General features: G+C 50.8%; 3 protein-coding genes across 3 annotated transcripts; 2 read left to right on the forward strand and 1 right to left on the reverse strand.

Annotated features, from left to right (window-relative positions):
* Positions 1-4,768: 4,768 nt before the first annotated feature.
* Positions 4,769-7,123, forward strand: N0V89_002396 (uncharacterized protein; the record flags this gene model as incomplete). The annotated part of the gene is made up of 2 exons (XM_056211206.1): positions 4,769-6,700; positions 6,752-7,123. The coding sequence occupies 2 exons, from the start codon at positions 4,769-4,771 to the stop codon at positions 7,121-7,123; spliced, it is 2,304 nt and encodes a 767-aa protein (XP_056074679.1).
* A 1,071-nt stretch (positions 7,124-8,194) lies between these two features.
* N0V89_002397 (uncharacterized protein) lies at positions 8,195-8,859 on the reverse strand (the record flags this gene model as incomplete). The annotated part of the gene is made up of 4 exons (XM_056211207.1): positions 8,195-8,501; positions 8,568-8,595; positions 8,646-8,710; positions 8,762-8,859. The coding sequence occupies 4 exons, from the start codon at positions 8,857-8,859 to the stop codon at positions 8,195-8,197; spliced, it is 498 nt and encodes a 165-aa protein (XP_056074680.1).
* A 2,900-nt stretch (positions 8,860-11,759) lies between these two features.
* Positions 11,760-13,294, forward strand: N0V89_002398 (uncharacterized protein; the record flags this gene model as incomplete). The annotated part of the gene is made up of 4 exons (XM_056211208.1): positions 11,760-12,153; positions 12,212-12,587; positions 12,639-13,089; positions 13,142-13,294. The coding sequence occupies 4 exons, from the start codon at positions 11,760-11,762 to the stop codon at positions 13,292-13,294; spliced, it is 1,374 nt and encodes a 457-aa protein (XP_056074681.1).
* Positions 13,295-15,037: the final 1,743 nt, after the last annotated feature.

Genomic DNA, 15,037 nt, shown 5'->3' on the forward strand with positions numbered 1-15,037 from the left:
GCTTGCTTCAAAAATTGTGGAAGACGCTACGCCGATGAAACATGTTGATACTTATCCTCGATCCGCTGGAGCTCAGTTCTAGTGACCTCACTCCGAGTCAATCAAGGTGAGCTGGGTATAGCGCATTGTGTAAGAACGAGACCTCGAGGCCGCTGCTTCGAGAAACACAGCCTACTTCGGGACCAGACACAATCGTGGTGAGCTCGCAACGCGCCCTTGGGCTGACGTGATTGAGCTTCTATTGAGGTCACTGCAAACAACCTGAAACGTGGAGGAAAACGGTGTGCCTTGTTTTACACTAGAGCGTACTGCTTATCAAACGAAGGAGCTCCATATCTGTGCAGGCCCATGTGCTAGATCATTATGAGTATATTTACGAGTTCTTTCGGGCTAAGAACTGCATCAAAGTGGGAGAGAAGTGCGACGGCTGCCTCTTCTGACCGATGACCCAAACTAAATAGATGATATCATAAACACACCCACAAATACCGCACAGCCGGCGAAGATCACAATACTAGCCAGCTCCGCCTTCGTAGCAACGCCGGGAAACTCCACCGAAGGAGAGCCCGTAGCGTATGTACCGTTCCCACTCCCAGTAACAACAGCAGATACGGTCGTAGTCGGAATGCTAATTTCCTCTACTGGCGAAGAAGAGGACGAACGTATGCGGGTAATGTGTATCGGCGTTGTGGAAGTTGGTACGGCAGCGGAAGCAGATTGGCTGGCCATCCCCGTTTCTGAAGGAATAGCTATGGTTCCCGTTTGACTGATGAGCGAGACGGTAAGTGAGTATGCTTGAGCGCAGGTACCCAGATCCATGCCGTTGGGGCAGCAGTAGGTATTCCTTTGTCCGTCGGAAGAGCAGAAGTAGCCGCTGTCGCATGAGTCTGGGCAAGGGGTCAGGATGCATGTAAATTATTCGAGGTGGTGAGCGGCTTACATCCAGACCCATCAGGGCAGCATTGAGATAATGAAGGATCGAAACAGACTCCGCGACCAGCTTCGGCAGGGCATTCTACTTGTCCTGCTCCGCACGCTTCTGCGCACGTGGTTCCAGAACCACAGGGTGTCGAGGAAGGATAGTAGCCTTGACGTTTTACAAGGGCATTGCCGCGCCTGAGCATTGCGCCGAATTCATGGGTGGCAATTTGAGAAAATTCGATTCCGAACACCGAGGACGAGAGGAGAGCAAAGGCAAAGAAATTCGTGTACATGGTGAACGAGAGAATTAGATTGCCAATGGAATGAATGTAATAAAAAAAAAACCGTGCTTGTCAAAAGGCGACTGGAAAGATGAACAAATATATCGAAGAAGAATGGAAAGCTGCTGGTGAAACGACATTTACCAGCAGATACTGAATACCTTTTGTACGCGATCGGTCAGTGTTGGATGACACGGCCTCCAAAGCGTCATAAAGCTTCGAAACTCCAGCCTCAAACCAACCGGCCAACCAGCGAGGGTGTTGACCCGGCGTCTCTAGCCATTAGAGGGTCGGATCCACGCATCAAGGTCGTGAAGCTACACGGACTGCGCCAAGAAGCAAGTCTTACGTCGCGCCGACCACGCAGCCGCCGCGTCTAAAACATCCAGTGCCTTTTTGGGTTCCTTAGACGACCGACTCAGCTCGCACGAGCCACAGTGACTTTCGTGCCTTACTTTCTTAGCTGATAGATGCGAAGCGCCGACTCAGCCGAAAGTGATGGTGGCCAATCATGTGGAGGAACGCTTGAGTGACCAGGATGATGCTCTTGGAAAGGATGCTCGGGATACTATTATTGCGGATTGCGGGTTCCTGTAGGCGTAACGCTCTCAATGCATTTGCTTAGCAGCACGTAGGCAATTCTTTTGACGAAAAGTAGAGATATCAATTGGGAACTTTGCCGTATGCGCGCATGATGAGACGATGTGCGATGTTGGAGCTGCTCAGCCACACCTATCATTGTAGGCGCAAAGTATGCGCATTCGAAACTCCTGAACAAACGATGAAGGCAAATTTTGGGGCGCGAGTCTCGTCGTATGCTAGCTCGTGTGCCTTTGGTGTGGTCGTGGAGAGGAAACGGTGCTGCCAGTCCTTGTTCCGCCTTAACGGCTGCGCTAAGCTTACTGGAGCACTAGTTTGCGGCGCAGATCAAGGCACACGCCGCCGTCTGTCTCGCACCTACTGAGCGTTCATCGGACGACGCCTTCTTCTCCTTCATTCATCGCGGTTTCTCGCTTGTTCATTCGGCATGAGATAGTTGCGCGCCTTGGCTGGTTCGGTGTGTCGTTCGCTCAACTGGTGCGATGCCACCCAAGAAACCCCTCCGGAGAGCATTGACCCAACCACGCCGCAATATATGTCCAACTTGCCATAATCTAAACCCGCGCGATCACAATAGCTCTGTCTACCTCACGGAACGTACGACAGGAGCCCTTGCGACTTTGTCTCTCGTCTTGGATGCGTTCGCTTTGTCAAAGATCAGACGTCCAAGGGAAGGCGGGTGCCGCTTCTGCAATGCTCTATGCCAAGCCCTAGATGCATTCTTTGACAGCTGGAGAGGAAGCAGGCAAAGAGTCAACGTCGACATCAAGGAGAAAGGAACCATTGAAGTAGGACTCGATCAAGAGAAGTGGAGAGGTGAAGTGGTAAGTATCTACACGACCAAACGTAAGTGTACTTTTGAGCCCATAGTAAAAGCAACTATCACGATTGGGGCCGACCCCGATTTGCTCTAGCTAGATCGCATGTGACTGAAAAGTTTTAGCATCTCGCAGTTGGTCAACTTTGGGTACCGCTCGCCGCATCCCTTCAAATTCTGGTTCTGATGATACATTCGACTTTGCACGAAGATGCATTCAGGACTGCCTTACAAATCCAAAACACGGAGCATGCCACCTACCTCGAAAGTCGTCCGCATCCACGCCAAAGCGACTACTTGACGTCGGGCGCGCAACCGCACCCATCCGTCTGATTGACACTCAAGGGAAGACAATGGACTATGCGGCTCTCTCTCACTGTTGGGGAACAGGCTCGCCACTTACGACTACGAAGGCAAACTGGAGGAAATTGTCTGTCGATATTCCTTTCGACTCTTTACCACCCCTGTTCCAAGATGCCATCATCATCACAAGACAGATGGGCCTACGCTATATTTGGATCGATTCACTCTGCATCGTTCAAGACTCCGCTCGTGATTGGGAGACCGAATCTTTCAAGATGGGAAATATCTACGAGAACAGTTATTTTACGATATCGGCGGCTGCTTCGCCTGATGCAAGTTACCGCTCTTTACGAGATCGAGCGAAGCCCGTGAAGCTCAGGTTGGAGAGTTCGGCAGGTGATCAGATGGAGATCCGCGCGAGAAGGATGGAAGACCACCACCCAAATAGTCAAGAAGGACCAGCAACTTTGGTGGGACCACTGTCCACAAGAGCTTGGGCACTGCAGGAGCACGTCCTCAGCACGAGGATCCTCCACTACACGAAAACAGAGTTGCTCTTCGAGTGCAAAACATCTTTCCGCTGCGAATGCTCACCATCGCGAAAATCACTGCCTACCACACCTGCACTGATTCCGAAGGCAATGGAGAAACTGAACAAGGCCCCTGAGGCGGTATGGGATGCCTGGCATCGCGTCGTGGAACGGTATTCCCGGAGAAACTTGACACACCGATACGATAAGTTACCAGCAATATCGGGCATCGCTGGGAAAATTCAGAAAGCTACGTCGTCAAGATATATTGCTGGACTATGGGAAGCAAACTTGGCATTTGACCTTCTTTGGTCGACATCTACAGCCACCGTGGCGCATTATTTCTCCTTGGACAAATATCGAGCCCCATCTTTCTCTTGGGCTAGCTTAGACACCCCTGTGGCCTTCGCACCCCTAGATCAAGACGAACGCCGATTTGTTGTGCCAGCGATCACCCTGGTCTCTTCATCTGTCTCCATCACCGGTCTGAATCCCCTAGGTGCTCTATCAGATGCATCAATCCATGTGCGTGGGCCCGTCGTGTATGCAACCCTGCTCTCTACGCAAAGAGGAGGTATGTGGGAATATGTCTTGCTCCTGAAGGGTACCAGTGCGATCACCATCCAAAACGATTGTCTACTTGTGGAAGACATCGCAGGGGACCACACGGCACAAACGGTCCGAAGAGCGCAATGCGGCGATGTTCCCCAGGATTTCAAAGCGTCTGTGCTTTGCTTGGGCGTCGCACGGTATGACACATGGATATCAGGTCTCGTTCTCGGGCTTGCAGGTCTAAAGCCAGGCTGCTGGACTCGCTTAGGCACCTTCGCGGCGGGTAGCGATGTCTTTCAACGTGCACATGAGGAGGAAGTGCAGATTGCATGAAAGCGCCACTTGAAACGAGACAAGACACTTATCACGGCAATGAGCTAACCTAAAATGGTACGTCACGTGGGATCTCCCTCTAGCGAAACGTTATGAAACAAATGCAATCATCCTGCAGAACTTTCCACCATTGATCTTCGGCGGTGCTTCCCGCAATGTGGAAATAGGAACTTCCAGCTCCACCTGTTCAATAAACACACGGCACCGTGTCCGCCATGCCAACTGTGGTCAGCCGAGAAGCCCCTGGGTCTAGAACTGCATGGCGCGATGCGTCATTTCAATACTGGGTAGCTATAAGATGATTGTTGTCCGAAGCCTGTCTATATCCTCTCTCTACGGGCTTTTGAATCATTCCGTTTTCTGTCACTCATTTGGGATCGCTGGTCGTTCGTTTCTTGTCATTCTTTTTGCATATTTGACCCTACTGCACCATGTTGCACTCGACTTTCACTCTTTCTCTCTTCACGGCCGTAGTGTCGGCGCTTTCTGAGAGCAGTCTCAAGACCCACGTTGGATCTCTGTCGCTCTCGTCTAGCTTCAACCCAGTGAAGGATGCTTACTGGACTGGCTACCCTCACCATCGCCGCACGCCTTTTGCCGTTTCACCGGATGGAAAGTCTGCATACCTCGCCTACCTAGACTCCAGCGATACTGGTGTTCACATTCAGGAGGTCGACCCTTCCACCTTTGCTTCCGTCGGTACCGCGGTGTCTGTGAGCACTGGTAAGGAGGCTGGTGGACTTGTAGCTCACAACGATGGTTTCGCTCTTCTAACCAACGAGGCGGTTTCCGGTGTCACAGATCCGGTCGCTGTGCTCTACCGCTACACTTCCGGCAAACAATCCTGGAAGACCTTTCTCGGTGGCCCAGATGTTGAGAACAGCAGCGGCCACACTGCCTCTCCTGATCTGAATGGTGACCTTGCATACTCTGAGACCGCGAAGACATATGGTGCTTACTTTGTCGTCACTGCTTACGATGGATCCGCCAGTGGCCACTTTGGCGACACTATCCAGTACGTCTCCGATGATGGTACCCTGAAGAACATTGCCGGTGCTACGAGCAACGGATTCGGATGTTCGCACAACACCGGTATTGCTTTTGAGGCTGCCGACGAGGCTCCTTTCGCCAGTATCTGCGCCGAAGACCAGGGAAACATCTGGTTGAACACCGAGACTCAGTACATGTCTGGAGTGCGCGTTTCGAACGAAAATGTCACCAACGGTGCGTCCAACGAGGCCATGGGTGGAATGAGCGGATCGTACAGCAATCTCGCCCGATTTGTCGACAGCGACGAATACATCTTCACCTGGGTCTCCAAGGGTGCGAAGGACCTCACCACTAATGACTGGCTTGGTGCCCCTTACACCCATTCCGTCAATCGCACCGCCAACCGTAACGTTGCCATCGCTCGCTTCTCGGACAAGAAGACCCTCATCGGCGAGCAGGCTACCCAGGAGCTTGGTGGTTCCGGCGATGACCAAGTCAACTGGATTACAACTGGTACTGCTGATCACTCTAACGCCCATGTCGCCGCTTTTGACAAAAGCAATGCGCTTGTTACCTGGGAGGAAATTGCTGAGCCCAACTGCCCGCTCGTTGCTTTCGGTTGCGAGGGCACTTTCACCGGTTCTTACTTCCAGCTTGTCAACAACGGCGAGAAGGTTGGCGAGGCCGTTAAGAGCACCAACGTCTACGTTGCTGGTGATATGGTGACGATGAGCGATGGCAGGATCTGTTGGCCTTACGTCGACATGGACTGGAGCCTCAATGCTGCCAGCCAGGGGGGCTGGTTTAAGAGGGCTGACAGCGTTTCCGAAATCAGCTTTGCCTGCATGAGCAACAGTGGCTCTGTCTCTGACTCCAGCAGCTCTACTTCCGTTGCCCCTTCCTCTGCCCCCACTAGCTCTGCCACCCCTGCCGCCTCGAGCAAGGCTCCCGCTACATCGGCTGTTCAGTCTTCGGCCGCAGCCACTGGCGTCGATGAGGTCGCTATCTCCACCGCCGCCCCCATTACCGAGACCTCCGCTGCCGCCCCTATCGCATCCTCCACCGCTGCCGCAGGAGATGCTGACAGTGCCCTTCCCTCCCTAGTCCTCGAAAGCTCCGGTGCTCCTGCCGCCTCTGCCAGCACGACTGGTATCGCTCCGGCGCCCACCACCACCAACAACGCCGCTTTCCAGAGCTCAATCCTCATCCAGTCTAGCACAGCTTCCGATCAGCCTACGTCTTCCGTTGCTACAGTCTCGCTTCCGGCTTCCGTAATCAACTCCGCAGCGCCGGCACCTATCATCAGCTCGAGCTTCGATGTCTGTGCACCTGTCGCCACTACGACCGTTGTTCAGAAGGAGGTCGTCACTGTGGTAAGTACATTATGTTCCAGTCTATGAAAAGGAAAAGGCTAATATTGTTAGACCGTGAGCCCCTCCTCTGCTGTCCAACCTGTCGAGCCCAGCACTCCCGCTTCTGAGGCATCATCTTCACCTGCAGCCACCTCCGAGGCAGGCTCCAGCAACGTCCCATACCCCCTTTCCTCAGGCACTGGCCGCCATCCTCACCGCCCATATCCCACTGGCGTTTTCCCCAGCAGTTGGTTCCCGTTCCCTAGCGGCGGATTCAGCGGTCGTCCTCGTCCCACGGGCGGCTTTGGTGGTCGCCCCACGGGCGGATTCCCTGCCCCCAGCGGTTTCCTCACGCAGACTAAACTTGCAACTGAGGCTGCTGCTTCTACCTCAGCTGCCTCATCTTCTGCGGCTCCCGCCATCCCCGTTCACGGCTCGTACTAAGCGAGCCTTGACGTGCGATAGCTTATCGAAAGTGGAAGGTGATCTGCGTCTTCGATAGCTCTCTGGCGACGGCCACTGTGCCTTAAAACTTCGTTCTTGTATATATCTTTACCTGTTGCATTGGCTAAGGACCTATGGCAACTAAACACGATCGGTGATCTTATCAGCGAATTCATTTGTATAGCGGTTTCGCAATTGACGAGTGGCGTTTGCAACGTGACATGTCTCGGCACGGGCCGCTGCGCATCGGTACCGTCCCACCTCAACCATTAAAACGCCAGAATGAGTTCTACCTTCCTACTTTAGCAGCGGATGAAAGTCTGAGGTCGAAAGGCTCGCCGCTCAGGACCATGTCCGATCAATGCTGCAAACCTTTGTCACGCAATCTGCTCAGTCGGTGCGCTCCGTACGACCATCATGCTGCAACCCTTGAGAGGTGGATGACTTGTGTTTCGTTGCCGTTGGTCTTGATCGACTGTGACTGACGACCATGCTCTTTACCAGAAATAATTTTTTTATTAACAATCTTTTTTTCTTCTTAAAACAAAAAAAGGGGGCCAGTGCTAAAATGCGCAGTTATTTTCTTAGTGATGTCGATGCTGGTGAGGGCGTTTGAATCACTCTTTGGTGGTCCTGGTGCATCTGCCTGTTCAATTTCTCTAAGCACGCACGCGACGATAAGAGAACCTTCTCCTCTAGATTAGTCGCAGAGAACGTAGCTAAGTCTCTGCGTCTCAGCAATCTTCAAAATCCATCGCTTTTGAGCTGGGGCTGCCGGAGACTTCTGTCAAGACTGTAGATTGTGCAATCACCGATCGACACATCCGTCGCGCTATTCCTTCACGATCCATGCTGGGTCGACTCGGTTTGCCCATATCTGTGCTGAATCATCATGTTCTAAAATTTTAGAGGTTTGGCCATCGTCTCTGTTTGATGCGACCGAGAAGGAGCTGAAACCAGGATACGATGATGTCATGCATAACGTATCAGTCCTACAATGGAGTAGGAAATCAATCTCGATATCGAAAGCCTTTGTATTCCAGTGAGACGTACAAGTACATACGATCGTATCTACGAACGGCCGTCATAGATGTGATCCGGCGGCTGCATTGGTGTCTCCCAGATACCATCAGCACTACCCGTTGAGCTCTGCGCAACCTTCTCGTTCTGTTGAAGCACAATCAAGCGGACCTCTTCATCGGATGCGCGTTGAGCTTCCACGGTCATATCAACAGTCTTGACTATTGACATATCGAACATGTTGGCATGCGTCGCGTTTCTCTTCCTTCCGCTACGCCCGTATGCGTTGGGCGTCCCAGCATCCCCATACAAGCGGGAGTCGCGCTGAGTTGTCCCGAAGACTTGCGGTACTATTTGGCTCAAGAAGCGCGGAAATGACGGCATACAAATACATATAATCCCCACGTTGATCTCTAGGACTGACCATACCCCAGAGAGGACGTTGTTGTACACTAAATAGGTAAGTAAACCGCGCAGTTATAGAAAGGGTTCGATGACCTACTGGGATTGACCTCAGTGTCGTACGTCGCCAGCGCCCAGAGTCGAATGCACGAGATGACAACAGTACTGTGAGTATTATTAGCCTTCAAGATACTTGGATGAGCTGCACGCACTTACACTGCACCGACGCCGAAAATGGCGACCAGGAGCACCTTCTTTCTCCGGCTGAGCTTCAGTTTCAAGAGTTCCGGAATTGGAATTACAACGACCAACATGTCAAGCGCGATGTTGCAGCCGGCTGCCGCGTAATAAAACGCTTTTTGATTGATGCAGTATTCCGGCGTCGATTCCTTAGTCCATGATGTCCACACAGCTGATATGGGCTTACAGGCAAAAATCATGGTTATCATGAAGACGACAATATATACGACTGTGGCCCAAATGAGTGTGCGTATTCCTCTCTGAATTCGTCTCCCTGGGAATATGCGTAGAAAAAAGAACAGAAAGCAAAGCTTGGTGAAGCCAGATGCCGGAAAATATGATACTTGGCTTGCGTAGACGAGCTTGTACAACATCAGTGATACTTCCAAAACAGGTCGCTCGTCAATTGAGCAGCTTACCCTCAGCGTCAAGAAGATATCTTCCACAGGAGAAGTCCATGTATCTTTCCCAAATCCATGTACTGACGTCACACAGCACACTACTGTTACAGGAATGGAAGCAGCATATGCGGCAAGACCGGCCATATCATCCCAGCCGAAGTTTCCTTGTCTGACTGCGACAGACATGCGCATACAGACGGAAATCAGCGCAGTGGCGCCAATGACGATGGAAATTATGAGCAATGCCTTCGAGCGATCGCGTATTGGAGTGTTGCACTGGATGTTCTGCGACTTGATGGCGACTAGCCCCGGATCAGACATATCATGCGAAAAACCACGTGGCCGGAGTACCTACGTAAACCTTCTCTGACTGTGCAACTGCTTTTGACACAGGCATAGACTGCGGCATTGATCGACTCGTTGGAGCAGATGCATACTGTGTCACTCAATTGGCAGTCGATTTGGTTCGCACGTGCCGCTTGAACACACGTTGACTTCCTGAGGTCAGTGAGCGTATTGTCTATTCGAGCACCATCGATGCACTCACTACGCATTGTGGTAGCCCAGCTTGTGCCATTACTGGTGATGCTAACCAACTCATAAGAGCCTGCCCTGCCCCCAAAACCCTTCCGCACCTCATTCTGGTAGAAATCAATCGGTATTAGAGCGACGGGAAAGGTATTGTCGTATCACTGGATGCTGCTGGAATATTCACCAAAAACGACTAGTGACATACCACAAGGCTTTGGGGAAGGGGTGCTACACCTTACAAGCAATCCCTCGGTAGGATATATGCGCACGCGTTACGCTACCATTGTTGAGACGAGTTCTGACATTTACTCCGAGCACCTCTCATTGGATATGGAATTCACGGCCACGGGCTTCGGGCTCAAGCGGCTGACTACCAGATTAGATTGACATAGCGCAAGCAATCTCTGTGCCTGCATAGAAATCCTGAAACCTTTTTCGCGTCATTGATCCTATCCTGCAGTCCAAGAGATACACGCTGCATCTCAGATGGGAATCGTACTAGTCCCCTGGGCCTCGAATATGCAATCGATTCTAAGCCAGGATCCAACCTGATCATGCCTGAGACAGCTCCGTAAGCCTCTCCGTGCGTACGCTGCATTGCGCTATGTCGGCACGGGAAGGAGTCAAAGCCACCATCGCATGTTGGGCTCCTGTCGCGCGTAGGCGATCTCTAGGAGCCTGTCGAACTTGGCCAGATAGCTTTCATCGGGATAGACGTTACGGCATAGGTGTATTAAATCGATAACGGGACACTGGTACCGAAGCACTAATGTAGTTCATCGTTGTTGCGGCCCGAACCGATCGTCATCAGCTACATACCCCGAAACGATACAATGGCAGCAATCAGACCTATACCCTCTTCTTAGTTCGAACATGACTACAAGTAATCATCATGCTCCAAGCTCCGGCGCGTGCTGAAGGATGAGGGCAGCCAAGGGCGCACAGTGTTGCGCCTTGATTACATGCCAACGGGGACGAGGATCTACAACCGTCACGTGCGTGGACTCTTGCAGAAGACGCACCGAGGAACACAAGTCGCCGTTAGATTGCCTAAGTCGGGTTGTGTTGTGTTTTATCAATGGTGCACAAGTTCTGACACAAGACTAAGTATGCGAGGTCAGAATTCTTGTCACCTCACGAGTAGTCATCTCACGGGTAGTCAGCCAGTTTCCGCAGCTAGGCCTTATTTTCCATGATTTGTTTCAATCCCCAATTTTTCTCGTCCTTTTCCTCTACATATTCCGTTGTATCATCTTCTTGCGTCTTCGTTGAAATGTACGCTTTGTTCGCGTTTTCCAGCGTTACCACGGGTGGGAAGATGTCTACAACGAACTCATTTTTGGCCGATTATGCTTTTGAGTGCCCTCAATTGCGATGGCATCTCTCACAGTCGGGGTGTAAAACTGGCGCTTTGAATCAATAGGTCGACGATCGGTAGGCCTCGCTCACCAAGTTCGAACCGTGTCAAATTTTTGCCAATACGAGACGGTCCCCGATACGCTACGCCTTCCAGTCAGGTTTCTGACACATGATGATTGCAAAGTATCTACGATGGATCCCACTGCGACCAATCTTCTCGCTGTGTGTGGGAAACACTGGCCAACGGCCCCAATGCAGTTCCTGGACCATCTTATGCTAACAGCGCCTCGGGACCAATAACACCCGCCGATCTAGTAATTTGACCTGTGCAACAACGCCTCGCGTTGCGCACAACCTCACACCATCATGCATGACAGATCCCACAGTCCGTAGTCCGTACACGACTTGCATGGCGGGGTCTCGCACGAAGTATTTCCAGCGCTTGGTAACCTCTACTTGAGGCCATACACCTTTGGCTCCCTTTTCCTTAATTCTACTCGGACTGAACGATGGCATTCCTACAAGACCTCCTTTTAGGCGTTGGCCTGAAAACTTGTTTTACGAACTATCTACCCGTGGCGTTCGTTGCGTACTGGGCACTTTGGATCATCTATGCACGAACCCTTCACCCTCTGGCTAAGATACCCGGCCCGTTTTGGCCATCCGTCTCCCGAACATGGATCATGTACCGCATGTACACCGGAGACATTCAGAAATACCAGCGCTACTATCACGAGAAGTACGGACCGATCATCCGGATCGCGCCAAACGAAGTAGCCGTAGCCGATCCGACAGCTGTTTCCAAGATCTACCCGCTTCAGAAGCCGAACTCAAAATCGGATTGGTACACTGCTTGGCGCCCTTCTACTCTGGACTCGCGAACGGACTTGTTCACGGAGCTCGATGAGAAGACTCATACACAGTACAGGCGTATCGTGGGAAGCGTGTATGGGTTGACTAGCGTACTGAAGAATGAGGAGTCCATCGATGGCGTGCTGAGTCTCTTTCTGCAGAGGGTCGGGGAGTTCGCCGACCGGAAAGAGGCTTTCGATTTCGGCAATTGGCTAGAGATGTTTGGTAAGTCCGGCCATCTTCGTGGTGATTGACACGCTTGTTACTCACAAAGTATGTCCAGCATTCGAGAATGTCGGCACTTGCATCTTTGGCAAGCAATTTGGTTTTCTGGAACACAGGCACGATCACGGCGGCTATATCAACGCCGTACACACTGCTACTCCATTTCTGGGTATCATTACAGTTACTCCTACTTATATGAGGCCACTTGTAGGGTTAGCTGCGCCTCTTATACCGAAGTTGTTGAAAGCCATCATGGCTTTTGATGGCATCCGTGTGACGGCCATGAAGGAATTGGATGATGCGATTAAGAGGACCGAAGAGGATACCTCTAGGCGTAATGACTTCATGTCACAGTTTCTTCACATTGTTCATGACAGGGGGGAGAAGGTTAACTTTACTAACAAGGAAGTTAGTTCGGAGGCTTGGGTTGCAATGTAAGTTTTGGAAAGCTTCAAAGTGACCATAGTCATCTAAAGCACCATCAGCACCGCTGGCGCAGACTCGACCTCTATCCTTCTCCGAACAGTATTTTACAAACTCATGCAGAATCCTCGCGTCCTTGAAAAGCTCCGTGTCGAAATCGATGCCGCCTTCGAAAGCGGCGCCCTCTCCCACCCCGTCCAATACGGCGCCCTAGACGAACTTAAATATCTGTCAGCAGTTATCAAAGAGTGTACCCGTATCTTCCCTAGCTTCCAAGTCACCATGCCGCGTCATGCTCCTGCTGAAGGATTCGAGCTGTGCGGCTACCACATCCCAGCCGGATACCGCGCCGGCATGAACCCCGCCGTTGTGCTCTTCAACGAGGAAATATTTGGCCAGGATGCAAGGGAGTTCAAGCCAGAGAGGTGGCAGGAGAGTGAAACGAGGAACCACGCTATGGATAAGGCGATGATCAACTTCGGCGCTGGGACAAGGACATGCATTGGACGAAATGTAAGCCCCAAGTGCCGGACAAATGCTTTGAAATATTTTAACATGATTGTAGTTGGCACTTGCTCAGGCATATAAAGTCTCTGCTACCATTATTCGTGAGTTCACGTTCGAAATGGCGCACGACCGATTGTGGCAGACTTATAATGCTGGTTTCCGCGGTCAGTACGATGTCATCTGTAATTTAAAGCGGAGACAGCTGGCTTGATTAGAAAGCAATCTGAGCAGCTTCAGCAATGTTTCTCGCGGCGAGCTTAAAATAGGGAATATGCGTACGCGATGCGTGCGCCTTCAGAGAATATCGGTCATTGATTCGGGAGCCAGAAGATTCTCCTATGGCACTTTATTACCTGCTCTGAGGAAGCATTCATAGCAAAAGTTATGTATAAAATTGTGAACCAGTAATATCTTTGGTAGAACGATGGAATACATAAAAGGTTCTTGATAGTAGAAAGAGCTGCGTGGTCAAACTCTATATTGCGTATCTTACTTCTGTTCACTTACATCTTATATGACCTTGTTCTTATCTATTTATCTACTTGCCTTATAAATATAGTTATACTACTAACTAGTAATACTGAGGAAACCTTTTACTGGTAACAAGGTGCGCGTTGGCTGCTAAGATACGGTAACTCACAGAAAGAGTTGGTCAACCCCTAATGTCTAAACAGACTAAGTTTGTTGTGTTACTCTAGAGCATGCATTGCCGAGAATTCAAAAGCGATCTGTCGAACGATGCATTCCTCTTGATATCGTCTTCAAAGCACACGAGGCACCTCAACGAACCTTTCGGCGTGAATTATGGCTCTAGGCTACGATACTCACGCACTTCCTAGTCAAGTGTACCTGAGCCTAGATGGCTGTAAAGTCATCCGCGTCACGCGGCGCCGCCCGCCTGCTGCCTTATTTTGACGTATTTAGTAGCGATTAAGGGGCTCATGATCGCATGGCCTATATCAACGACGCGAGCATCGAGATAGACAATGACATATCGGTGCCTTACAAAAGTTTTGCACCCACCTCTCTATGGTTCTAGCATACCTCCTCGTACATTTCAGCCAATCTATGTACTATAGAAGGCTGATTATTGGCCTAATCACTTTAGTAAGCTAATTTTAACAGCTTAGTGCCCTATTTAACGTCTACCAGGCCCAAAAGTATAGAGCTAACATAGTTCAGCCAATGGTTAGAGTTCTATAGCACATAGATTGGCTGAAATGTACGAGAAAGTATGCTAGAACCATGGAGAGGTGGGTGCAGAAGTTTTGCAAAGCACAGCAAGTAAAAGAAAAATTGCGAGACATATCCAAATCTTCTGTAGCTACCACATACGACCATAGGGCATTGAAAAAGGCTTCCCGTTCGCTCAGCCATATACAAGCAATGCACCGGCGGATTAGTACTGCGGTCCGTGAGGATGCGAGAATCCCTGCTGTTGTATGTTATTGCCTAACTTTTTGCGCATGTTGTGGAACAGGATAGAGGCCGTGTGGATACGTCTCCGCTGTTTCATTCTGGGTGTGGGTCGGTGGCGTAACTCAATTCAAAGCGATATCGAGTTGCTCATGCTTTCATGTTTTGACTCATGATTGGGATATTAGCAGACTCAGTAAGCCTCGTTGTGCGGCGACCGTGTAACATGCGTATTTAACTGGAAAGACATCCTCTTGTACTTCACCAGCTTCCGCTAGAATTACCTAGCCACTCTATTGTAACGTGGGTACATGCTGCTTGCGGAGAATTGTACGGACAGGAAGGTCTCGTACCAGGTTGCCATAAATGCTCACAAGACGTTCGATCAATTGTCAGGTTTCTCAGGGATCCACTTGGGTTGCATACTCTACAATCATTCCTGATGTTTCCCTGAATGGTGCCGTGCCTCAAGCGACCACTGCACGGATGTGGCCACAGTATCTTACACAAAGTCATAGCATACGGGTATCTCTACAAT

This window comes from Didymosphaeria variabile, assembly GCF_027946475.1.
Source record: "Didymosphaeria variabile strain IMI 356815 chromosome Unknown scaffold_2, whole genome shotgun sequence".
Classification (NCBI taxonomy): Eukaryota; Fungi; Ascomycota; class Dothideomycetes; order Pleosporales; family Didymosphaeriaceae; genus Didymosphaeria; species Didymosphaeria variabile.